The 25386-nt window shown below is 44.9% G+C and overlaps 1 protein-coding gene across 1 annotated transcript; it reads left to right on the plus strand.

The window, feature by feature from the left end:
* Positions 1 to 9427: 9427 nt before the first annotated feature.
* On the plus strand, positions 9428 to 24509 carry clrn2 (clarin 2; the record flags this gene model as incomplete). The annotated part of the gene is made up of 3 exons (XM_084318617.1): positions 9428 to 9680; positions 11707 to 11886; positions 24241 to 24509. 3 exons carry the CDS (start codon positions 9428 to 9430, stop codon positions 24507 to 24509), a joined length of 702 nt encoding a protein of 233 aa, XP_084174743.1.
* Positions 24510 to 25386: the final 877 nt, after the last annotated feature.

Genomic DNA, 25386 nt, shown 5'->3' on the forward strand with positions numbered 1-25386 from the left:
GTACAGAGGCGCTGATCCAGGCGGGCCCAGACGGTCAATCCCAGGAGTTCAGAGGAGGAACAATTACACACATATAAGACAACAGTACATAAAACACATAAAAATACCACCCCAGCTACAACCCCCCCTCCTTCTACTCTAAACCCTAACCCACCCGTCCTATTATAAGCCCTCCTATACCCACTCTGCAGTCCCCACCCTATGCCCCATCCACTGAGGATGGTCATCTTCCTATCACTTCCCACTAGAGACATGGATCCAATAAGACGCTCCCCACTCCAACCCCCCTCTAGATAAACCCCTGAGTAAACCCCCACTAGTCCAATAAACACAAATAATAATAAAAATAAAATTCAATAAAGATATCGGTCGAAAACCACCTGAGCCTTGGCCCCAACATGAGACAACCATAATGGTAAAAATAGCCATTATTAAATAATAACTCCACATCAACCTGCAACCATCTATTTCCGAATCTGCGCTTCAACGTCGCAATGTTATAGCCCAAATGGGTACAGGAAAATTCAAAACAAAATTAAATTAAAGCATCCCAGCCGATAGTCTAAGGCAGGATCGGGTCACAGGTTAATTGTGCAAAATTGTGTGAACAATGTCAATTAAACAATGACAATAATAAGAAAGGGAAAAAAGGGGGTATGGTCAAAGTGCACCCCTGTAGCAGTCCCTCTGATCAGGGACAACGGCTGAAATGACATAACCTATGTAAGAAAAGCATTAAACACATTAATTAATCCGGGGATGGTAATAGGCAATATCTGACACAACCCGTTATCATCTATTGTTTCAATAAAGATATCGGTCGAAAACCACCGTGAGCCTAGGACTTAACATGAGATAACTTATAATGGAAAAAAGAAAATAAAAAAATAAATTTAAATATAGTCATTATTATATAACAACTCAACATCAACCCTGCAACCATCTATTTCGGAGTCTGCGCATCAACGACGCAATGTTATAGCACCAATGGACAAAGGAAAAATCCTAAACAAAATTAAATTAGAGTATACCAGCGGGTAGTCTAAGGTAGGATCGGGTTCCAGGTAAATTGTGCAAACAAATGCCATTTAACAACGACAATAATAAGAAGGGGAAAAAGGGGTTATGGTCAAAGTGCACATCTGTAACAGTCCCTCTGATCAGGCACAATCAAACACATTCACCAACCCGGGGATGATAACAGGCAATATCTGACAAAACCTGTTATCATATCCTGTTAATATACATATTCAACCGATCCTCTCCTACCGGAGCCCAAAGCTCAAAACAGCATGGATATAAAAATAACAGCATACAAGAATTTAGTTAAGGACCCGACCACCGTTGGATTGTGCGAGCCGATCACACTTATACAGCAACAACAACCAAAGTGCGTCACTATTAACGGGTCTCGAACGACTTCACGCAGGCGATAGACGCAGCCCGCTAGCTAGCCCGAGGCTAGCGCGTGAGCTAGTGATGAATCCGGATAGCACGTTAGAGTTTGTTATGTACATTGTTCAGCTAGCTCGCTAGCTTCCAAAGAGGCGATACACAAGTACGATCATGAGGTCAGCATTAGCAAGTAACAGAAGTCATTGGGAAGTCCCGCTAGTTGGATGGGCAGTGGACAGTTAGAGTGTCTGGGCATGACAGCAAGTATTTGTGAATAGTCGGCCCTATCAATGTATATAGGCCCACACCGCCAAGTCACTCACCCGACATAGATATCAAGCAACAGTCTCGGGTATCCCCGCGAGATATTCCTTCGCTTTAGCCAACGACCAAAATGAACGCAGACCATCGACCTTCTCCAACACAGATAATTTCGCGGGAGCGAATAGCGTGGGCCTCAGGCCTAGTTTCCATAGCCTAGACAGGACCACCTTGTATTCGCCTCTCTGTGCTTGAACCTCCGGCGTAAAGTCTTCGAAAATGGCCACTTTGTGATCGCCAAGCCTCAGATTACCCCTTCTGGTACGAGCCGACCGCATGATGAGTTCTCTCTGCTGAAGCCTGTTCAGCTTGACTATGATGGGCCTCGGCTCTTTGTTCACGCCGGGAGAAAACCTGCCCGCCCTGTAGGCCAACTCACAGACAGGAGGCGAGGGGAGGACGTCAGTTCCTAGTATTTTCTGCAGCAAATCGGGCATGGTCTCAGAGAGACGGCCTTCACCGCTGGCCTCCGGTACTCCAACAATCCTGACGTTGTGGCGTCTATCCCGGGACTGCATCTCCTCCATTGCCGACTGTAGTTTGTTGACTTCAGCCTGCCTAGCCAGCAGGGCGGACTCGAGACCCACCATCTTCTCGCCCTGTAATGATACCTCCGTCGTTAGCATGGCTAGTTCGTTAGCATTAGCCGAGGAGACAGCGTGCATCGACTCCATCTTGTCTATCAGCGGGACTACCGCCAGCCGTATTTCTTCTGATATCTCACGATGGAGGTTGACACAAAAATCCGCCAACACTTTCTTCTGTGCTTCAGCGAAGCGTGTCTCAGAGTCTGCGTGTAGCTTGGTCATGACCAAGAGCACAGCTTCGATTATCTCCCCGACACCGGGCGACGATGCGGCCAGGCCCGGTGGTGGTTTGCTGGTTTCCACCCCCGACATCGCAGAAAGTCGAAAAAAGTCGACGACAGTATACTAAACACGACGACCTAGCAAACAGATAAAAAACAAATAAAAATAAAATAAAGACTAATGGGGAGAAACGTATATTCAGCACGGTAGAAGGGAGCTCATGTGAAACACGTCTACTCCATGATCGCTCAGCTCCGCCCCTCAAATTTAAGATATTATTATTAATCAGGCTAGTTCACTCGTTGGTCATATATAGTCACGCTGTAAGACATAGAATATGTATTTTAACACAGATGTATAGACATAGATAACATTTCCATAACAGCATACTTTTTATGCTAAATACAGTACCTTTGTTTTTCATTTAGGTTAAGTCCAGGTCTATATAATACGAGGCTATTGTTCATTATTGAGAAATCCAATAGAAGGTAAATATATTCACACAATATACTACTAAGAGTTTTCAACTACATGAAGAGAAAATGTAGACTCTAAACTCAAGACAATAGCTTAACACTTTGAATGCCGACGATGACTACTCTCGTTTTATCATGCCCCCCATTGAGTGCCGACGACGAGAAATGTCGTTTGATTTTTTTATTAGCGATCTGAATTCATATTTCATCAACCGAGTCTCCCGTTGGTACAGCAGCCCCTCCAGGAGCTCCGATGGGAAAAAAGCGCCCCCTATCGTCTATCCCTGTGTAACTGCAGGTCAGTTGATTAGACTGACCTGGGATCTGTAGAGGTGGAGCTAACTGGCTCCATTGAGCTGGCGAGCCGTCTGATGATGAGGGATCTGATCGCGAGTTGGAATGCAGCCTGGAATATATATTTACAGCAGCCAATAATCAATCAATAAGCATGATTGATATTTGGAATGGCGATCAGGAATTGGAATAATCTTTTTGGAGAACATCTGATCTAAGGTAAGGAGTCTATGTTGCCAGTCTTGGGGTAATCGGAGCTGTATTCACTGAGATAAGAGCGTGTCCCTAATGTGTGTGTGTGTGTGATCTTGAGGAAATGGATAATAGATTTTTCAGCGCGCCTCTATAGCGTGCATTAGAACACATATACTATCGATAATCTAGTGTTTATTTGAAAACGATTCATAAATAGACAGACAAATGACAATGTGTCTAGTGTATTCGAGAATATTCCAATAAATGCCGTTTATGGGGGAATCTTTATTTTCCCGGACATTTTAGAGAGAACGATAGCTTTTCGAAATGTTATAAAAAGGATATGAACCGATTAAAAAAAACAATCCGTTTCGACAATGTTGACTGCAAACAAGTCATTGATAAGCGACGGGCAGATTAGACACATAGCCATAATTTAAAACATAGGTTATGCGTTTTTAACGCTAACATTGAAGTGGATGATGGCATTCAACCGGGTAAAAAGGTAAACAAGGTCGGCACTGATAGTGTTGGTACACTATGCAGTGTCGGGATAAGATAAGATATTTCTTTATTGATCCCCTTGGGGAAATTCAGGTATCATAGCAGCATGGGGGAGGGGAGGTACAGGTATGGGCAGGGTAATAGTAGAAGACGGGGGGGGGGATTCACTTACAATTACAGACCCAATTTTACTCAAAAGACTTTGTTTAGTAACATTTTTTTACAATAGAATCTTTTACTTCTCAGAGTTTAAAATGTCTCAAAAACCACATAGTGCACCTTTAAAAACGATATTGCAAGTTATATTGCAACCAAAATATCTACCAAAATAAATGCAATATGATATTTTCGTGATTGTTATTCAGCCCTACTTGATGACAAAACTGGTCTCCACTCAGTAGTCCCAAGATACTTACATACTATACATACAGTAGGCTACAGACGCTGGTTTGTGTTGACAAACTACACAAGTCAGACTATGAACTGTTGTAAGCTATATGAATGAACGTGTGGACGTGGAAATTCAATGGTTTGCCCTTCCCTAATTGCATACTTATCACAGACACTTTTATGATGGAGACAGGTCTGTTTGCAAACTGCAGATACACATCACTTAACGGTTGGGTTCTGTTTAGTAAAGGTGTGTTTTCCATCTGTATCCTGGTAGTTTGTTGGATGTCTCCAGCATAGTCTTCAGAAACCCAGCGATGAATTTCCAGTAAGTTAACTGCCCTCTGTCCTGAGTGGCTGAGTAACCATAACCTGAATGATGGGGCGACTTCTCATTGTTGAATGAGCCAGGCTATTCGTTCCCTGCTGTAATTTACTACTGGCAACACTCCCCCTACCAATAGCAACAGCAAATCACTCTTCAGACCAGGCTTTATAGTGCTGTGAGCATGTTTGTGTGTGTGAGTGCGAGAGAGAGAGCGAGAGTTTGCCATTCACATTTAAGTGAACATTTGATGCACATAATTGTGTTCACGTATTTGCACATTGAAGAGAACACACACCCTCACGACCAGCCTTGAATTTCTCAGCAGACGGCAATGGATCTCCATCGTGCTATACTGCAGGCTGATTTCAGGAAGGCCAGAGAGCTGATTGAGTCTGGGGTGGGTGTCAACGACAGGGACAAGGAGCAGAGGAGTCCTCTGATACTCTGCTGCCTCCACAACGAGGAGTCCTGGGCTCTGGGCGTGGCCCGCATGCTCCTTGTCCACGGAGCCCACGTGCGGTCGCGTGACAGCGATGGCCGCACTGCTCTGGTCTACGCGGTCCTGTACGAACGCCTCGGACTGACCCAGCTGTTTCTCCAGGCCATGGATTTTGACCTAAACCGTGTTGATAAGCAGGGACACACTGCACTGTGTTATGCGGCTCAGAATGGTAACAGGCCTATCCATGATCTGGTTCTTCAGGCTGTGAAGAGATATAGTCTGAAGATGCCTCTGTCCCTAAACACAGCCACGGTCAGCGACAGTGGTCATGATGAACGAGGTCAAAGTCAACGTTGGAGGGTTGAGCAAGACATTGTGGATTGTTCCTCTGACAAAAGGGTCAAAGGGCACCCTAGTGCACAGCCAGGGGAGCGTTTACCTCCACTGTTCAGGAATAACTTACCCTACAAGCCTCTGCCTGCAAATGCATGGGCAAAGAGGGAGAACATGTACACAAGACTGACGCCACCCAAGAGGAAACCAGACTTCAACGGAGACCCAAAGAGGACGGAGGGTAAGGAAGGAGGAGTGGACAAGGAGACAAGTCCTCCTCGTCCACAAGGCTGGAAGCTGGACATGAGGAGCCTGATGGAGGTCCTGCAGCACCAGATCAGCCCGGCGTACAGACCCCCGGCCCGGCCCAGACCTCCCGTGGCCTTTCCCCGGAAGAGCGAGTCTCGCCGGGACGTCCTGCTCCGCCAGCGCAGACAGAGAGGAAAGAGGACGCGGTCTCTGGACGCCGGCAGCTCCAGCCTGCTGAGGGAGAAGACGGTGAGGACGGGCGCAGGGCTCAGGCGGCGCTGCAGCGTGGCGGTGACGGGGATGAGCAGCAAGGGGGATAAAGTCACGAGGAGAGAAGCTAAGGGCATAGCAGGCGACGAGAAAGGAAACGCCGGGGAGGGGAGGGTCACCCCTAAGTCACCTCTTATGATACAGGGGGGGGGGGGGGAGAGAAAATAACTTGACTAGACATTTCACCAGTGGGGGAAGAAGTACACAGTTCCTTTACTTAAGTAAAAGTAGAAATACCCACATAAATGAGTACTCTGGTAAAAGTAAAAGCCCTCCATTCAAATTCTACTTAAAAGTAGAGAATTATTTGCTATTGAATGAATGTACTTAAGTATCCAATCTAAGTAAAAGTATGCATTCTACATGACATTTGTGTGTTCCACTGCTTAGGATCATTCAATCTGATGATTATGATGAATTGAAAATGGGGGACCCTGATGTAAACAAGACGAAAGTCTTTCTCTGGTCTGCATCCCCTTAACAATTGTGTGTATTGAGCTGTACTGTATTGTACCCATTCTGCAATCTGTTAATAACATTTTCAATCAATCAACACAGGACCCTTATGTAAACAAGACAAGCGTATTTTTCTGGTCTTCATCCTCTTAGCAGTTGTTTGTATTGAGCTGTACTGTATTGTACCCATTCTGCAATCTGTTAATAAAGTTTTCAATCAATCAATCCTCCATCCATTGACCTCTAAAAGTTATGTTAAAGTGGTATGTTGTCCAGTTATGCTGCTCTGATTACATCCTCTTGAAGTTGACAGGCTTCAAATGTGAAAGTATATCACTTCATACATTTTTGCCATGTTTTCTATGCAAAATCATTTTCTTCTAATAAGAAGCCATCAGTAACTAGTAACTGGTGGCTTCCGATAAATATAGTTGAGTAAAAAGTACAATATTTCCTTTGAAATGTAGTGAAGTAAAAGTATAAACGTCCCTAAAATTGTAATACTCACGTAAAGTACAAGTAGGTCGAAATTGTACTTAGGTACAGTAATTGAGTAAAAATACTTAGTTACTTTCCACCACTGCATTTCACACAGCATGTTTGCAAATTTGAAGGGTTTTGTTTGGGGTGGGGGTTTCTCTTGTGATTTTGATGACCTGTTTCTTCCTGTGAATTAAACGGGTCACAGTGTTATTTGATTTGCAGCCCCACGGTGATTGGTTGTTTGTTTCCAAGAATGGCATAGAATGATAGACAGACTGTGGGGCCAGTTGTGAATGGCTTGTTGAATCAGAAGTTGTTGTTTTTTCTCTCTTCTCAGATAAAAACCCTGACCGAATGGCAAGTTTGAATGCCAATTTCATGTTCTCCCAGTTTACAACTGCATCCACACTGGGATTAGGTCAAACCTATTTCCCATAAAAGGGGACCTTCTTTAATCACATACTTGTAGGTAAAGTTATAAACCTCTGGTGGCCCTCTGTGTGGATATCGTCTGGTTTAGCAATGATAACACACCAAGAATAAAGCTCATTTGGGTATTAAAACTGAAATGTTTGTCCAAAATATCAATCAATCATTCTGTCTTATCAAGCATCTCCAATATTAAATGTTTTCATTATGACGTGCATATGACGACATGTGCACATGCATATGACGTGTAGGAAGTTTTAGCATCATTAGACTTCTCTTGAACTTGGCAGAATCTGCACCTGGCTCGCTGATAACAAACTATCATTACACCTGGGTAAAACAGTCCATTCTCTTCGGTTCAAAAAACAAACTCAGCAAGACCGACGGCTTCTCAGTTACAGTGGGTGACAATATTGTCACAACTTACAAGGAAAGATGAAATTACATACCTAGGTTCCATACTAGAGGCAAATCTTTCCTGTGACAAAATGGCATCCAATGTAATCAAAAAAGTCAACCAACAAACTAGATTCTTGTACCGGATCTCCTCTCTGGTAAACAAGAATACCCTGAAGACTCTGGCAGTAGCACTCATTCAAGGGTACTACGACTATGCTTGCACCTCATGGTACCAAAGCACCTCAAAGGCGCTAAAAACAAGATTACAAACATCACAAAACAAACTGGTCAGACTACTACTTGACCTTACCCCTAGAACCCACCTCACCCCTGCCCACTTTGACAACCTAGGATGGTTTAGAGTAGACGACAGAGTACAGCAACTTGCAATGGGCCTGGTCTACAAGATACACTATACGACTAAGGTACCCATGTAGGCTACATGTCAAAATACTTCCCAAAGGTCAGTGAATACCACGACCACAACACCAGAGGAAGCTCAACAAATCATGTTAAACCCAGATTCGGCTCAAACAAGGGACTAAACACGTTTCGCAATTATGCCACATCAATGTGGAACGCCCTACCCATAGCTGTAAAGGAATGTGAATCCCTACCCACATTCAAAACTGCTCTTAAAGAGCATCTACGGGAGGCTGCAATTCGAAACTGGCCACCGTAAATGTCCAAACCCCCCACCCCCATCTGACCCCCTCCTAATAGACGGTCTCCTCCCCACTGCATATTCTCTCCCCGCCGTATGTATATTTATCTCCCACCCACCCACCCCCTCCAAATGTTGTCTCCTCCCCACCGTATGTATATTTCTCGCCCACCCACCCACCCTCTCCTAATGTACAGTCCCCTCCCCATCATATACTCTGTCAGGATCTATGGGTAACAGTACTGTATATTTGTATACCGTTTATGTCACAAATTTATCAGTACTAAATACCCGTAGGCCTATGTCTCTATGCCATTTGTCATGTATGTTGTGTATGTCATAAATGTCAATATGAATTGAAAATGGGAGACCCTGATGTAAACAAGACAAACGTCTTTCTCTGATCTGCATCCCCTTAACAATTGTGTGTATTGAGCCGTACTGTATTGTACCCATTCTGCAATATGTTAAATAAAGTTTTCATTAATTCATTCATGCATTTTATTCCCTGGCCTGACCTTTAGAGCCCCTGCTTCTGAAATGGGACTAATAATTCATCCTGACACGATTAGTGTGGTCAGGATGAAGTGCAAGCCTCAATTTGGTCACCGCCTGTCAGTGTTAAACCCATACATTTCCGATTCTAAAGGCCAGGTTGCAATGGGGCATTGGGCTGCATCCCTTTGACTAAAGAGGGGAGGGAGGGGGAGGCCTTGCGCGCGATGCTGGCTGCTGGTCTGGGATTGAATTTCTCTTGGTAAGGGATCTCTTCCACCGTCCTAGATTCGGTTTCTGTTTTGCGTTGTGTATCGCTCGGCAACACATCTCTCCAAGACGGACGAACAACTTTCCCGTTTCCCCCCTTCATGTTTTCATTTATTTTATATCTTACTTAAACCCATGGTGTTTTCTTTACCTTCTCAGTAACACACACCCGTGTCTGGGTCGTGTTACCGGGCACGATGGGCTTGTACGCCGGTTGGCTGTAAAATGCCTGAGCTATGGAAACGAATTACGTTTTCGGTGGCTTCGGTGCTCTGTATTGGTTCCGTGGTTCTGCTGGTTGTGGCCCTTTCAACGGAGCGGTGGGTCATCGGCAGAATCCTGTGCGAAACCGGTGTTGACATCGTGAACGCGTCCAACACAGAGCTTGACCAGTTTACTGGAGATATTTACTACGGATTGTTCCAGGGCGGGAAGACGAAAAAGTGTGGGCTTGGGAGTCGACGCTCCAAAATCTACAGTAAGATCAATCGGATATGTCAGGTGTCTGTATGTTTGGGTGGCTGTGTAGACATTGAACAGTGACCTGTATTGTTGTTGATAGCGTTACCCTGATGTAAACAAGACTAAAGTTTTTCTCTGGTGTGCATCCCCTTTGTGTGTATTTAGTCATACTGTATTGTACCCATTCTGCAATCTGTTAATACAATCATCAATCAATCAATGTGTTGATACTAGCAGGGTGTTTCCCACAGAATAAAAGATTACCTACAATAAGTAGTTACAAATGCTTTAATATTGTTTATAATCTCAGCAAAAAAATTCAAATAAAAAACGTTGAAACAAAGTGAACCAACATTGGGCTTAGAGGATGCTTTGTATGGTGAAGGTGGTGAGATGGTAGGTGCACCACAGCCAAACAGACAAACTCGTGTGTTCAAGGATATATATCAATGTAGATCAGGTTTGCAATTGGTTTTCTACAGAGGTGGAAAGTAACTATATAATGACATTTACTGATCAGACTACTGCTTGGCCTTACTCCTAAAACACACCTTACCCCTGCCCATTTTGACAATCTAGGATGGCTTAGAGTAGACAACAGAGTACAGCAACTTGCAATGGGCCTGGTCTACAAGATGCACTACACCACTAAGATACCATACCTGTCCAAATACTTCCTAAAGGTCAGTGAAGTCCACAACCACAACACCAGAGGGAGTTCCACAAATCACGTTTAACCCAGATTCGGCTCAAACAAGGGACTAAACATGTTTAGCAATTATGCCACAATACGGGGCGGCTATGTTGCGTAGTGGGCAAGGCGCTCGCCACGAAATCTGGAGACGCTGGGCTTGCCTGTTCGAGCCCAGCGCTCCACATTTGCTTTCAGTTTAGCTGGTCGTCCGTACTAATACACATTGGCCGTATTAGGGGGTGGGAAACTGATGGGTGGGGATCGGGCGTTGTGGACAGCGACTCCTACAGGTCGGTTGGTGCGCCTGCGCAGTAGAATCAGGAAGTGTCGGGGGCAGCGTGAGCCTCCCACGCGTTACTCCTCGCCACTGAGAGATCGAGCTGCGCAGGTGAAAAGATGCGACTGCTGTTACCTCAAGTACCGGAGGGGACTTGTGCTGTATGACTTAGTCCACATTGCAGCCGGCTTGTGGGAGGCAAGAAACAGCGTTCGTGACAGGGGAGGTTTGAATTGGATGATACGAAATTGGGATGGGAGAAAAATATAGAAAATGGGAGAAAAAGTGGATTAAAAAAAAAGCAATTATGCCACAATAATGTGGAACGCCCTACCCACAGCCGTAAAGGAATGTGAATCCCTACCCTCCTTCAAAACCGCTCTCAATGGCTGCAATTAGAAACTGGCCCCTGTAAATGTCAAATCACCCCCAACCCACCCAACCCCCTCTAATGTACAGTTTCTTCCCCTTCAGATTTCTTACTCTCTCTCTTTCTTACACAGTACCGTATATTTGTATGTCTTGTATGTCATAAATGTCCGGATGAATTGAAAATGGAGGACCCTTATGTAAACAAGACGAAAGTATTTTTCTGGTCTTCATCCTCTTAGCAGTTGCTTGTATTGAGCTGTACTGTATTGTACCCATTCTGCAATCTGTTTTCAATCAACTCTAGTAGTTACTGTAGTTGAGTAGACCTGTACCTTTCAAGTATCTATTTGAGTAGATTCTTAACTACTCTACTTTTACTTGAGTATGTTTTGGTCATAGAATACTGGACAAAACGGACACAAAAGAGACTATCCCCAAATCTTGGGACTTATTCTGGTGGATCGTAACACTTTTGTGAAGACCACGCGAGGAGTAGCCTACTTGGTTCATTTGTGGGGTACGATATTGAAGCATGATTTTTGTTCTAAAGTAACTAAGTACTTATTACTTAAGTACCTTTTTGGAGTGCAATGACTTCTAGACAGTCAAGTATGCTTATTATATGTTACGAAGTTACTTAAGTCACAGTACCTCTATTTGAGTAATATATGTCAGTACTTTTTCTGTCTGTCTATCTAGTTTTCCCCAAGCTGGTACGGACGCTGAACAGCGGGCTTCATGCCATGGTGATCCTCTTCCTGCTGGTTGCCATGGGTTTCGCCTTCGTCAGCCTGTCCTTCTGTGTTTACAACGCCCGGAAAGTTCCATACCAGAGCATCAAAGGGCATAAGGGAATTTACCTATGGAACATCATTGCTGGTATGTGGAGAATCAAAACACACACAAACACAAGTCAAGTCAAGTCAACTTTATTTATAAAGCACGTTTAAAAGCAAAAGAGTTGACCAAAGTGCTGTACAAGGCCTCAAAACATTAGCACGATCAGTACATAGAAGAGACATATACACTATATATAAGTGGCACAAAACCCATTAAGAAGAATCAAACGTTAGTGAACAGAAGTATGTTTTAAGCCAAGACTTGAACGAATCGATGGATGAGGAAAGGCTGTAACTGCGAAAACTCCTGAGTTTGAGTCTTGAGGGTGGGACGGCCAGGAGGCCCAGGTCAGACGACCTGAGATACCTGGAGGTGGTGTAGGGGCTTAAGTGATCTGTGATATAGGAGAGAGTTAGTTGGTTCAGGGCTTTGAGGGCAAACAGCAGGACCTTGGAATCAATTCTATAATGAACTGGAACTGGCCAGTGAAAAGAGGCCAAAACAGGGGAGATATGGTCCCTCTTTCTGGAACCAGTCAGAAGCCTGGCCGCTGCATTTAGGACCAGCTGCAGGCGGGACATTTACAGTAGTCGAGCAGAGATGACATTAAAGCATGATGACTGGCTGATCCCAGTGTACAGGGAGTTACAGTAGTCGAGCAGAGATGACATTAAATCATGATGACTGGCTGATCCCAGTGTACAGGGAGTTACAGTAGTCGAGCAGAGATGACATTAAAGCATGATGACTGGCTGATCCCAGTGTACAGGGAGTTACAGTAGTCGAGCAGAGATGACATTAAAGCATGATGACTGGCTGATCCCAGTGTACAGGGAGTTACAGTAGTCGAGCAGAGATGACATTAAAGCATGACGACTGGCTGATCCCAGTGTACAGGGAGTTACAGTAGTCGAGCAGAGATGATATTATTAAAGCATGGATGACTTTTTCTAGATGACTGAGTGAGAGGAAGGGTTTATGTTTTTGATCATCCGTAGCTGAAAGAAACTGGATTTTACCACTGCATTTACTGTAGCCTATCTGTTGAAAGAGTCAAAGATCACACCAAGGTTCCTGGCGTGGGGCCTAAGATAGGTGGATAATTGACCTAGGCTGTTGGTGATTAGTTTAATGGAAATCTGGGGGACTAAAAATAACTATTTCAGATTAGTTTTCATCTAGTTGGAGGAAATTGTAAGCCATCCAGTATTTGCTAAAGGCATTCTGTGAGGCAGTTTAAATTGGACTGATCGTTGGGTTTCAAGGGGAGATAAGAGCTAAGTGTCATCAGCGTAGCAGTGGTAGGAGATGTTGTGTTTTTCAATGCTCTTACCTAGTGGCAGCATATAGATGGAGAAGAGGATGGGGGTCAGAATGGAACCTTGTGGGACCCCACAAGAGAGATTGGCTGTGGGGGAAGGGAAATGATTGATGTTAACTGAACATTTTAAAGATATGAGATAAAACAATCCAAGGCAGTACACCGAGCCCATGCTAAAGACGGTCAACAAGAATGGCATGATCTACTGTGTCAAAAGTGGCACTGAGATCAAGGAGAATCAAAATGGCACAGTTTCCAGAGTCAACAGTAAGGACTGGAGCAGGTTTAGTTTATTTATTTGTATTAAAAAATATATATATATTTATACATTTATTATCAATGTAAATGTGCCAGAGTTAGCTAATGAGCTAGTTTTCATCTGTAGTCCCTGCCTAACATGCATGTCTTCTTTATACATGCAAACTCCACACAGAAAGGCCCTCTGCTGCGGTTCGAACCCAGGACCTTCGTGCTGTGAGGCAGCAGTGCTAACCACTGTGCCACTGTGCCGCAGTCATTATAGATGTTCAGTAAAGTCGACCTGACTGGAATTTATCCAGAATTTTGTTTAGCAGCAGCTGGATCAGAATGACCTTTTCTAACACCTTAGATAGAAAAGATAATCTTTAAATGGGTCTGTAGTTGCTAGGCACTGTAGAGTATGTTTTTAGAAGGGGCTGGACCATGGCGTGTTTGAAACGGGATGGAACAGAGCTGGTGGCCAGAGAGCTATTAACACTTTCAGTGCCGGGCCGTGTTTTCCTTTTTACCCCGTTGAATGCCACCATCCACGGCCAATGTTAACGTTAATATCGCCTAATCTATGTTTTAAATTATGGCTATGTGTCTAATCTGCCCGTCGCTTATCAAAGACTAATTTTCCAGTCAACATTGGCAAGGCAGATTGTATTTTTATCGCTTAATTTCCGTTTGATAGCATTTTGAAAATCACCCGTTTTCTGGGGAAAAACAACCCATGCCTATGATAATCGCCTTTTACTGGAATATTCCAGAACGTTGTCATTTGTCGGCCTATTTATGAATCGTTTTCAAATAAACACTAGATGATCGATAGTATATGTGTGCGCACGCACGCTCGTGCCGTGCGCTGATAATCGCTGCTCTTATTTCCTCATGGCTTTCACAGTCAAAACAGCCATATCACATATCACATAAACGCTTATATATCCATGAAAACGAGTCTGATTATCCTAACACTGATAACATAGATTCCTTACCTGAGGTCAGATGGTATCCAAATGGTTTATTCCAATTTCCAATCGCCATTCGAAAAAATCGATAAATGTATTGATCCATCGTGTGTACAGTATAACACATGATCCGCGCGGCTCAGAGGCTCCAGAATGAACTCTGGTAGACCCCGGCTGCATCAGTGAGAAGTAAAATGTGGAGTCAGAAATCCGTTCTCCCATTCACTTTCATTGAGTCCATTCCAAAAGGGTGATTTACCATCTGGGAGACGATAGGGGGCGCTTTTTTCACATCTGAGCGCCGGCGGTCCCTGGATCTCCAACGGTAGGCTCGCGTGATGCAATATGATTTCAGATCGCTAATAAAAAATAAATAAAAAAATACCCGAGAATACTTGTGACCGTGGCATTCAACGGTCGGGTCGTAAACCCGAGAAAAGCCGTGAGTGGCACTCAAAGTGTTAATAATGGCAAGGATGCTGGGACCAACTATGTCAAAGGTGTCCTTTAGGAGATGAGTGGGGACAATGTCAACGGGACAGGAGGCAGACTTCATGCTGGTAACAGTTTCTGTGAGAGAGATTAGAGAGATGGGTTCAAAACAGTTCAATTGCGTAGCACAAACTAGAGTGACAGTTGGGTCTAAGGTGGGGGCTGAGATGTTTGATCTAATGAGTTCGACTGAAATATTTAGATAATTCTTCACATTAAAAAATTAAGCCATCTAGGCTGGGTCTGGGAGAAGGAGAGAATCTATAGTGGTGAAGAGGATCTTAGGATTGTGACAGTTCTTTGAAACAAACACAACCACCTTGCCCCCACAAACACACACACACACATACAGTGGAGGTAGATCGGTCGTCTGGTCATCTGAAGGTACCGGTTCTCCCGCCAGCTTGAGCAAGACACTGAACCCCTAACTGGTCCCAACCGGTAGGTTGGCGCTTTGCGTGGCTGCCTCCCCCGTCGGTGTGTGAGTGAAGAGGTTAATGCAAGGGTGAGTTGTAAAGAGCTTTGGATAAAAGCGCTATATAAATGTAGCAATTTACACATACACACAACAACTGATTGGTTAATGGGTTCTTACATCATAACAAAAAGTGAAACAAATGATTACATTAGATTACCGGTAGATAATTTTTTTTTAAATTCTTTTAATCCTCTTTTTCTCTGCCTGATTTTTCTATTTTTCTCCCCATCCCAATTTAGTCGTTATGCCAATCCCCCCCCTCCCCTACCTGGTTGTTGTGCGCATGTTCCTCCTACTGGTCGGTACAAGGGAACCCTGAAGTCCACCACATGCTTCCTCCGACACATGTGGAGACAGCCAGTGGCTCTTTTTTTCACCTGGCAGCGAGGACTCTCATTGGTGAAGCGTAACGCGTGGGAGGTCACGCTGCCTTCACCATTTCCTGCCTTTCGCTGAGCAGGGGCCCAGACCTGGCTGTCCACAACGCCAGATTACCACCCACGACTTCCCTCGCCCTAACTCAGCCAAACGAGTTAGTATGACGACCGGCCCAAGCCGCAGGGCAATGCTGACTCCGGGAGTCGAGACCGCAGCCTCTTGCATTGGTGACGAGCGCAATCTCCGCTACGCCACCCGACCGCTGATTAGATACAATTTTTTTATTTTTTTTATCCACTTTTTCTCCCATTTTCTATATTTTCTCCCATCCCAATTTCGTATCATCCAATTCAACCCTCCCCTGTCACGAACGCTGTTTCTTGCCTCCCACAAGCCGGCTGCAATGTGGACTAAGTCATACATAGCACAAGTCCCCTCCGGTACTTGAGGTAACAGCAGTCGCATCTTTTCACCTGCGCAGCTCGATCTCTCAGTGGCGAGGAGTAACGCGTGGGAGGCTCACGCTGCCCCCGACACTTCCTGATTCTACTGCGCAGGCGCACCAACCGACCTGTAGGAGTCGCTGTCCACAACGCCCGATCCCCACCCATCAGTTTCCCACCCCCTAATACGGCCAATGTGTATTAGTATGAACGACCAGCTAAACTGAAAGCAATGTGGAGCGCTGGGCTCGAACAGGCGAGCCCAGCGTCTCCGCATTCGTGGCGAGTGCCTTGCCCACTACGCCACGTAGCCGCCCCTGATTAGATACAATTTTTAATGGTAAATGGTGCATTTATATAGCGCTTTTATCCAAAATGCTTTACAATGAGTTCCTCCCTATTTACAATTAGTTCCTCCCTATTTACAATTAGTTCCTCCCTATTTACCCATTCATTCACACACCGACAGAGGCAACCATGCAAAGTGCCAATCTGCTCAACGGGAGCAATTAGGGGTTAAGTGTCTTGCTCAAGGACACTTTGACAAGCTCCCCGGGAGGAGTGGGAATCAAACCAGGAACGTCCGGATTACCAGACGACTGCTCTATCTCACAAGCCACTGTCGCCCTGGCTTTATCATCATTATACAGCACAAGTACAGTACGACGTTTGGCATCCAACCAGAGTGCAAATGTAAAAGTAAAGTGCAATAGTAATATACAATGCACAGGTGATTAAACTGGGTATAACATACCGGTATATAAATCGGTACTACAGAGTAATATCAAACGTTAGCTAGTTAGTGGTGGCCCCTAATGGCCGCCACAATCCAACTTGTAGATAGATAGGCAGTGAGAGCTGTATATCACTAGGGTTATCAAGTGGGCACCTCCGTTCAGTGGTGTTTTGTCAAGTTACGCTCACAACACATCGGGAAGGCTCAACAGTTCCAGCATCCCATAGCTCCATGATAACTCTGATTGTCCATGATACCCACACGCAGAACTTCCTTGTGTTATCCTATGTTGAAAATAAAAAATTTAAACAATTCCTGATAACAATATCACACATAAAACAGAAACAGAGAAAAAAAGGAACACTCTTACCCTTAGTTTACTTTGACCCCCAGCTGACATTATTTCTCCCCAAGCAAATCCACTGACTTCCTTTCAATGCTTCTTCCAACATCTTATTTACTGCCTTTCGCAAACTCCACCCACGAATCCCCACCTCTCCCAATAATGATCAAGTCGATCGTGCTATAAATCCTCTGCATCCTACTTCCACCGGACAAACCCTAGCTTTCCATCCTCGTTGTTCAGTTTCTGCTGCCAAGTCTGCATATCTCAGCTTTTTCCTTTCACAAGCCTCCTCTACTGAATCCTCCCAGGGCAGCGTCAATTCTATAAAATAAACTAACTGCTGATCACAGTATATGTGATTTGAATGTGTATGCATGCCTAATGGTGATAGCGCCAAAACACGTTCATCACGCTGTACCGAAAACTTCGTTTAGTTTATTACGTTTATTTGAATAGGGACAGTGCACATTATTCAACAGTAATGAGACAGAGTACCACCACTGTAAATATGCCAGTGTTAGCTGGGTAGCTAGTTTTCAACTGTAGTCCCTAGACAAGATGTTAAATGCCAGGTAAAAAGAGAATAGATAGACATTTTGTACATTTTAAGAGCATAATTAAAACAGTATTTGAATATAACAGCATAGTTAAAAGTGGTTAAGGCTATAAAATACACAATTCTCTATTGGCAAAGTGGGGGGAAATATAGAGTAGGGTAGGAGAATACAATACAGAATACAGGTCTACAAAGGTCATTGGCTGTACGTGGCAATGAGGAACACTGAGGAACTCCTAGCCATCTCGATGGTATACAAATTAGCCAACCTCTCAAGCCTTGCCACCTTTGATGTTGGCACTTTGTATGCTGACAACGGCCACTTCAACTTAGGGAATAAACCAAACTACAAACACCATAACCTCAACCTGCCTGGAAGCACTGACCTCTCTATCCTTCCTATCCCCTCTGACCTATGACCTCTATCCTTCCTATCCCCTCTGACCTATGACCTCTATCCTTCCTATCCCCTCTGACCTCTATCCTTCCTATCCCCTCTGACCTATGACCTCTCTATCCTTCCTATCCCCTCTGACCTCTATCCTTCCTATCCCCTCTGACCTATGACCTCTCTATCCTTCCTATCCCCTCTGACCTCTCTATCCTTCCTATCCCCTCTGACCTCTGACCTCTATCCTTCCTATCCCCTCTGACCTCTCTATCCTTCCTATCCCCTCTGACCTCTCTATCCTTCCTATCCCCTCTGACCTCTCTATCCTTCCTATCTCCTCTGACCTCTCTATCCTTCCTATCTCCTCTGACCTCTGACCTCTCTCTATCCTTCCTATCCCCTCTGACCTCTCTCTATCCTTCCTATCCCCTCTGACCTCTATCCTTCCTATCCCCTCTGACCTCTATCCTTCCTATCCCCTCTACAAATCTTTCCTAAGTTGCTGCTGTATCTGTTCACTATCATCCAACTCCTCATTCAACCACCTACCAAAACCTTTCACTGGCTTGTCTCTTAGATGGAATTTCCTCCTCGTCTACGTAAAAACCTTCCCTCTATTACCTTCCCTCTAGTAGTCCATGAAATGCTTCTCGGCTTACTAGGCTTCATCTTCATCCCAGCCCACTTCAGATTCTCATTTAACTTCTCTAGTAACCTTTTTGTACACCACAGTACACCAGTGTCACTGTCAGGTCATCCATGTAAGCCCTGATTGGTGGGAGACACAGCCCGCCCTGCCACCCACTTTGATGCTCTAATAATTATGTCCTACCACCATTGTGAATGCTAGTGGGGAAATAGTACACCCTGCCTGAATCACCCTGCCTGAATCACCCTGCCTGAATCGCCCTGCCTGAATCACCCTGCCTGAATCACCCTGCCTGAATCACCCTGCCTGAATCACCCTGCCTGAATCACCCTGCCTGAATCACCCTGCCTGAATCACCCTGCCTGAAGCTCCCCATGGTGCAGTCCAGGCCTGAGTGTTCCTCAACAAGTTGACTGGAAACCATATCTGTTGTCGCATATTTGTTTCTCCACATATAGAGAGGAAGGCTGTATTATTTACATGTGGCGAGGTGTAATTCATCAGAAATGGTTATTGAGAGAGAGAGAGAGATCATAGTCATTGATTATAGTCACACGCTGGCCATTTTGCTCTTATGTCACGCTCAGGTTGGGATTCCTTTCCACCTTGAGGATGGAACACGAACACACACACACCTTTATCTCACATCTACCCATCACTAATCTGATTCACTCACACCGTTGGTCCTCTGCTACTTTACCATTTAGTATATTACTTCACTCTCTCCCTTCAACCCCCCCTTTTCATTATGCCTTTCCTGTCCCCCCCCCCTCCTCTCTCATCCCCTTCTCTCCTCTTCTCTCCCTCTTGTCTCTCTCCCCATCCCCTCCTCTCCTACTCTCTCCTCTCCCCTCCCCCATCCTCTCCTCCTCATCTTCTCCTTTCCTTCTCTCATTATAATTTCAGTACTCAGTGTTTCTGCCCCCCCTCCCTTTGTTCACACTGTTGTATCCCTCCTCCAATGCTCCCCTGCCGCTCCTTCTCTCTTTCAAGCGGCTGGGTGGTGTATAGGTCTAAGTACAGTACTCGCCTACCACCGCAGAGGCTCTGAGTCGATTCCCGCAGTCGGCATTACCTCCGACTTGGTCAGTCGTCCCTATTGACATTGTTCAGGGGTGGGAAGCCAGTGGGGGGGAAGAGTCCGGGTTGTTGCAACAGTGACTCCTACTGGTCGGTGGAGGCGTCTGTTCAGCAGGGAGGGGCTCAGGGGGGGGGGGGGGGGGTTGTTACTTTCTCCATGTGAAACTCCTAGCTGTAGGGATAGTCTACACCCTCCCCAGACTGACAGTAGGGCAGCATGTTGTAGTCTACACCCTCCCCAGACCGACAGTAGGGCAGCATGTGGTAGTCTACACCCTCCCCAGACCGACAGTAGGGCAGCATGTGGTAGTCTACACCCTCCCCAGACCGACAGTAGGGCAGCATGTGGTAGTCTACACCCTCCCCAGACCGACAGTAGGGCAGCATGTGGTAGTCTACACCCTCCCCAGACTGACAGTAGGGCAGCATGTGGTAGTCTACACCCTCCCCAGACCGACAGTAGGGCAGCATGTTGTAGTCTACACCCTCCCCAGACTGACAGTAGGGCAGCATGTGTGGTAGTCTACACCCTCCCCAGACCGACAGTAGGGCAGCATGTTGTAGTCTACACCCTCCCCAGACTGACAGTAGGGCAGCATGTGGTAGTCTACACTACACCCTCCCCAGACTGACAGTAGGGCAGCATGTGGTAGTCTACACCCTCCCCAGACCGACAGTAGGGCAGCATGTGGTAGTCTACACCCTCCCCAGACTGACAGTAGGGCAGCATGTGTGTGTGCGTGACCGTGTGTGTGTGGAGGGAATATAGACAGGGTTCCCCCCAGTGTCATAACGTGAAGCCGGGGGCCAGAAAGCTAAAGTGGACATTAGACAAACGAGCAAAAAGACGTGTTGTACCCCAAATCTGTAAATTTTCTGGAACAAAAGAAAGGTCTGGTGAAAGCACTGCAGAGGGTGGTGAAAACCACCCAATGCATCACCGGTACATCACTCCCTGCAATTGAGTCTATCCATCACAGATGGTGTCTGAGGAAGGCACGCAGCATTGTCAAGGACACCTCTCACTGTTGTCCCTCCTCCCCTCCGGGAGGCGCTACAGGAACCTCCGCTCGGACCGCTCCAAGTCAAGCAGACTCGGGAACAGCTTCTTTCCTTCAGCTGTCATCTCCCTGAACTCTGTTCCACGATGACAGCCAGTGCTGTTACTGTAAATATCTATCTATCTATCTATCTATCTATCTATCTATCTATCTATCTATCTATCTATCTATCTATCTATCTATCTATCTATCTATCTATCTATCTATCTATCTATCTATCTATCTATCTATCTATCTATCTATCTATCTATCTATCTATCTATCTATCTATCTATCTATCTATCTATCTATCTATCTATCTATCTATCTATCTATCTATCTATCTATCTATCTATCTATCTATCTATCTATCTATCTATCTATCTATCTATCTATCTATCTATCTATCTATCTATCTATCTATCTATCTATCTATCTATCTATCTATCTATCTATCTATCTATCTATCTATCTATCTATCTATCTATCTATCTATCTATCTATCTATCTATCTATCTATCTATCTATCTATCTATCTATCTATCTATCTATCTATCTATCTGAGAGCCACATAAGCCGAGTCAAAAAGAAGTGTACACCTCCCACAATGCATTGCTCATAAGTAATACACCCCATTTGAAATTGTCATTCAATTTACAAAAGAAATATCACTCACACAGATCGCAATTCTACTTCTAATGAGCTGTGGTTTACTTACATGATTTATTGACCTCAATAATGATTTATTTATTTATGCCCTCTCTTTGTGGGTCAGGTGCACCCTGGCTCACCTAGCGAAATCAGTCAACGAGGAGCCTACCTACTAGGGGTGGGAATCGCCAGAGACCTCACGATACGATACGATACTATCGCAATACTAAATATATCGCGATACGCTGAGTATTGCGAAATATATATATATTTTTTAGCAAATTTTAGTTATTACCTTTTTTCAACTGCAAAGTAAAACTTTGTCAACATGTTTTATCTAATAAAATAAAGTTCAGTCTGTTCATCTCACTTCAATAATTTTTATTGCAGAACATGGTATTTTCTCAAGCAGACAAATGTAAACACTGTAATCTGTGTTGCATGTACCTGACAAACTGAACTGTTTGTATTACAGTCATATTCCAACTTAACTGAATGCACATGTGTGTGTGTGGACTACTGTACTATTACAGATATTGAAATGAACAATGCAACTTCCTTATACATTTTCTTTCTTTTTTTTTCTTTTATGAATAATTAAATACTTGGCGTCCCTGTATCGATACACTGTATCGCCATGCAAAGTATCGCGATACTACTACGTATCGATTTTTTCCCCCACCCCCCTACTACCTACTGACTCTGAAAAAGACACTGTTGTGTAGAAATCTCAATGATTCCTTTGTACCAAGATGACCCGTGTGCTCCAGTACCTTCCTACTGGCACTTCAGTTAGCCAAAAGTGATTTGGTAGGGCAGCAGTTACCATGTGTGATCGAAAGCAATCAGTTCTAATGCTAGCTTTAGGGTAGTAGAAGGACAGACGCCAAAACGTATTTCCTGTCATTTGAAGAATAATTAAGTATCATCATGGTTTCCCCTTTTTTGAAGATTAGTATAATGACCAATGCAGTGTGTTCTGTCCTGCAGTGGTGGTGGTGTCCAGCAGGGGGCACCCTGTCCTCTGGACCTGGCAGTAACAATGCCCCTGTGACTGGGGACGCCGTACAGTTGCCAGTACCGTCCTTTAAGATGAGATGTTAAACAGAAGGTCCAGACTCTATGGTGGTTAAATAACAGTGTGTTTGTCGTATAGAGGAGGGGGTCCCCTGCCCGTCCTTCCTGGTTTGCTGCCCGCCATTTCTGCTTTGCACTATATAGTATTGTACATTAGTACACTGCATAGTATTGTATATTATATGGTAACTCAGTTACGTCTATTCTGCATCGAACATTGTACATATGTCTATACTGAACACTGTGACCTCATTTTCTACTTCTAAATTACATGCTATACTATGTTATTTGATACTATCTTGTCTAGCACAGTCTCTGGAGCGTAACAGTAAGAAGCATTTTGTATGAAAGTATTCTGTACTTCTGTATGACAACTTGAAACTTGAAACTTGAAACTTGGTTCTCAGTCAGGTCGCCGACATAAAGGCCACTGATAGATATTAAAATATACGCTGAGATCTTTTGGTGATAATGAGGCGGCTGAACAGGAAATTGAATCGGGAGTCAAGGGTGAAATTCAATCGATGGTTTATTTGCTGGAGCACACGAGAAGAATACAGTCCTGACCAGAGCCCTCCACGGACTAAGGCCATGATAAACAGAAACAAACACGGCTTTATACTTTTGAGAGTTCCATTTTTAGAGAGGATGACCGACTGGTTTGATGACTGATGATCTGACAGGTACTGGCATATAAGGTAGTCTAAGTCTAACTTTGACGGTGCCAGCGTGTCGTGGCAAAATCCTGCTGACCAGAGCAGACTTTCTGTATTGAAATCATGAACCATCTTTGCTACAACAGTCACAGTTTGACAATCGCAATATATCGGCATGTTTATCGTATCATAACACATTGCAGTATATTCCTTTGTGACCCCTGTCATATGTGTCGTATCGCCAGATTCTCGCCACAGCTATAAGGATAAATAATTGAATAATCAAATGAAAAGATTACTGTTGGTCTGTAGTTGGGAAATGGGCAAACACATAGCTTTATAAGTTGAGTTTATTTCTTTATTTAAAAGGAACAAAGCGACATTAGCGGTTGCCAAAGCGGTGTCCGATGCTTTGAACATATGTTTATAACTTAATTTCCCAGATCAGTACCTTGTAGGTCATTGATAGTATACCTACAATAATTTCCCTCTCTCGATCCCCAGCTCTGTGTGGTTCCCTGTGTGTATTTATTATAAGAATTATTCCTCCCTCTCTGTTTGGTTCCCTGTGTGTATTTATCATAAGAATTATTCCTCCCTCTCTGTTTGGTTCCCTGTGTGTATTTATCATAAGAATTATTCCTCCCTCTCTGTTTGGTTCCCTGTGTGTATTTATCATAAGAATTATTCCTCCCTCTCTGTTTGGTTCCCTGTGTGTATTTATCATAAGAATTATTCCTCCCTCTCTGTTTGGTTCCCTGGGTGTATTATAAGAATGATTCCTCCCTCTCTGTTTGGTTCCCTGGGTGTATTATAAGAATTATTCCTCCCTCTCTGTTTGGTTCCCTGGGTGTATTATGAGAATGATTCCTCCCTCTCTGTCCGCAGCTCTGTTTGGTTCCCTGGGTGTGCTGTGTTTCCTGGCAGCCTTGAAGTGCCACCGTCTGACGGAGCGAGTGGCCAACTATGGGGAGAATCTCTTCCGCCTCTCTGTGCTGGAGGACAGCCTGGACTGGTCCTTCTGGCTGGGCGTGGGCAGCGTGGGGACGCACGTCGCCATCTGCGGAGTGGTCGCCATGAGCCGGATCAAGATGCCCAAGGCTGAGAACAAGAAGCCAGAGGAGCCCACCATCTCTGCTCTGGACTTGCTCTACTGACCGTGTCATCGCTGACATCATCTAAATGTGGCCAATGATCTACAGAGCAGACCAGACCTAATGACTTATCAACAGCAGCATGCAGACATACACTGTAATTAACTGTAGAAATAATCATTCTTTTTTAAGTTTAGGGGTTTCTCAAAATGAGGAATGCTTTAATTTCACTATTTCATTCACTTGAAGTTACCACAGTGAGAGAATGTCTGATCTGAGGTTTCACCGTCTCTCTCCACTGCTGTCTTGAGTTAAGTTGTCCTCCTCTGCATTTGGCCCATCCTAACGCTTTACATTTAGGAGCAGTGGGCAGCCACACACAGTGTGGGAATGGGAAATGGCAGAATATACCTAGCATGCATGTCTTTTTCTTTGGTGTGGGAGGAGACCGGAGTACCCGGAGGAAACCCACGCAAACACAGGGAGGACATGCAAACTGCACACGGAAAGGCCCCCTACTGAACCCAGGACCTTCCTGCTGTGAGGCAGCAGTGCTGCTAACCACTGCGCCACCGTGCCGTCTTACCAGCAGAGCGGACAGTCGTCCACGGTTGTATTCTCATTCTAAATCATGTCTCGCAAAACAAATCGGGGTCCGTGGCCTGATGTCCACCTGGTGGTCCCTGGCATGAAGAGGTCTGGGACCCCACCACCCAGAACATGGTGACTGATGTCCACCTGGTGGTCCCTGGCATGAAGAGGTCTGGGACCCCACCACCCAGAACATGGTGACTGATGTCCACCTGGTGGTCCCTGGCATGAAGAGGTCTGGGACCCCACCACCCAGAACATGGTGACTGATGTCCACCTGGTGGTCCCTGGCATGAAGAGGTCTGGGACCCCACCACCCAGAACATGGTGACTGATGTCCACCTGGTGG

This window comes from Notolepis coatsorum, assembly GCF_963971535.1.
Source record: "Notolepis coatsorum genome assembly, chromosome: 7".
Taxonomy (NCBI): domain Eukaryota; kingdom Metazoa; phylum Chordata; class Actinopteri; order Aulopiformes; family Paralepididae; genus Notolepis; species Notolepis coatsorum.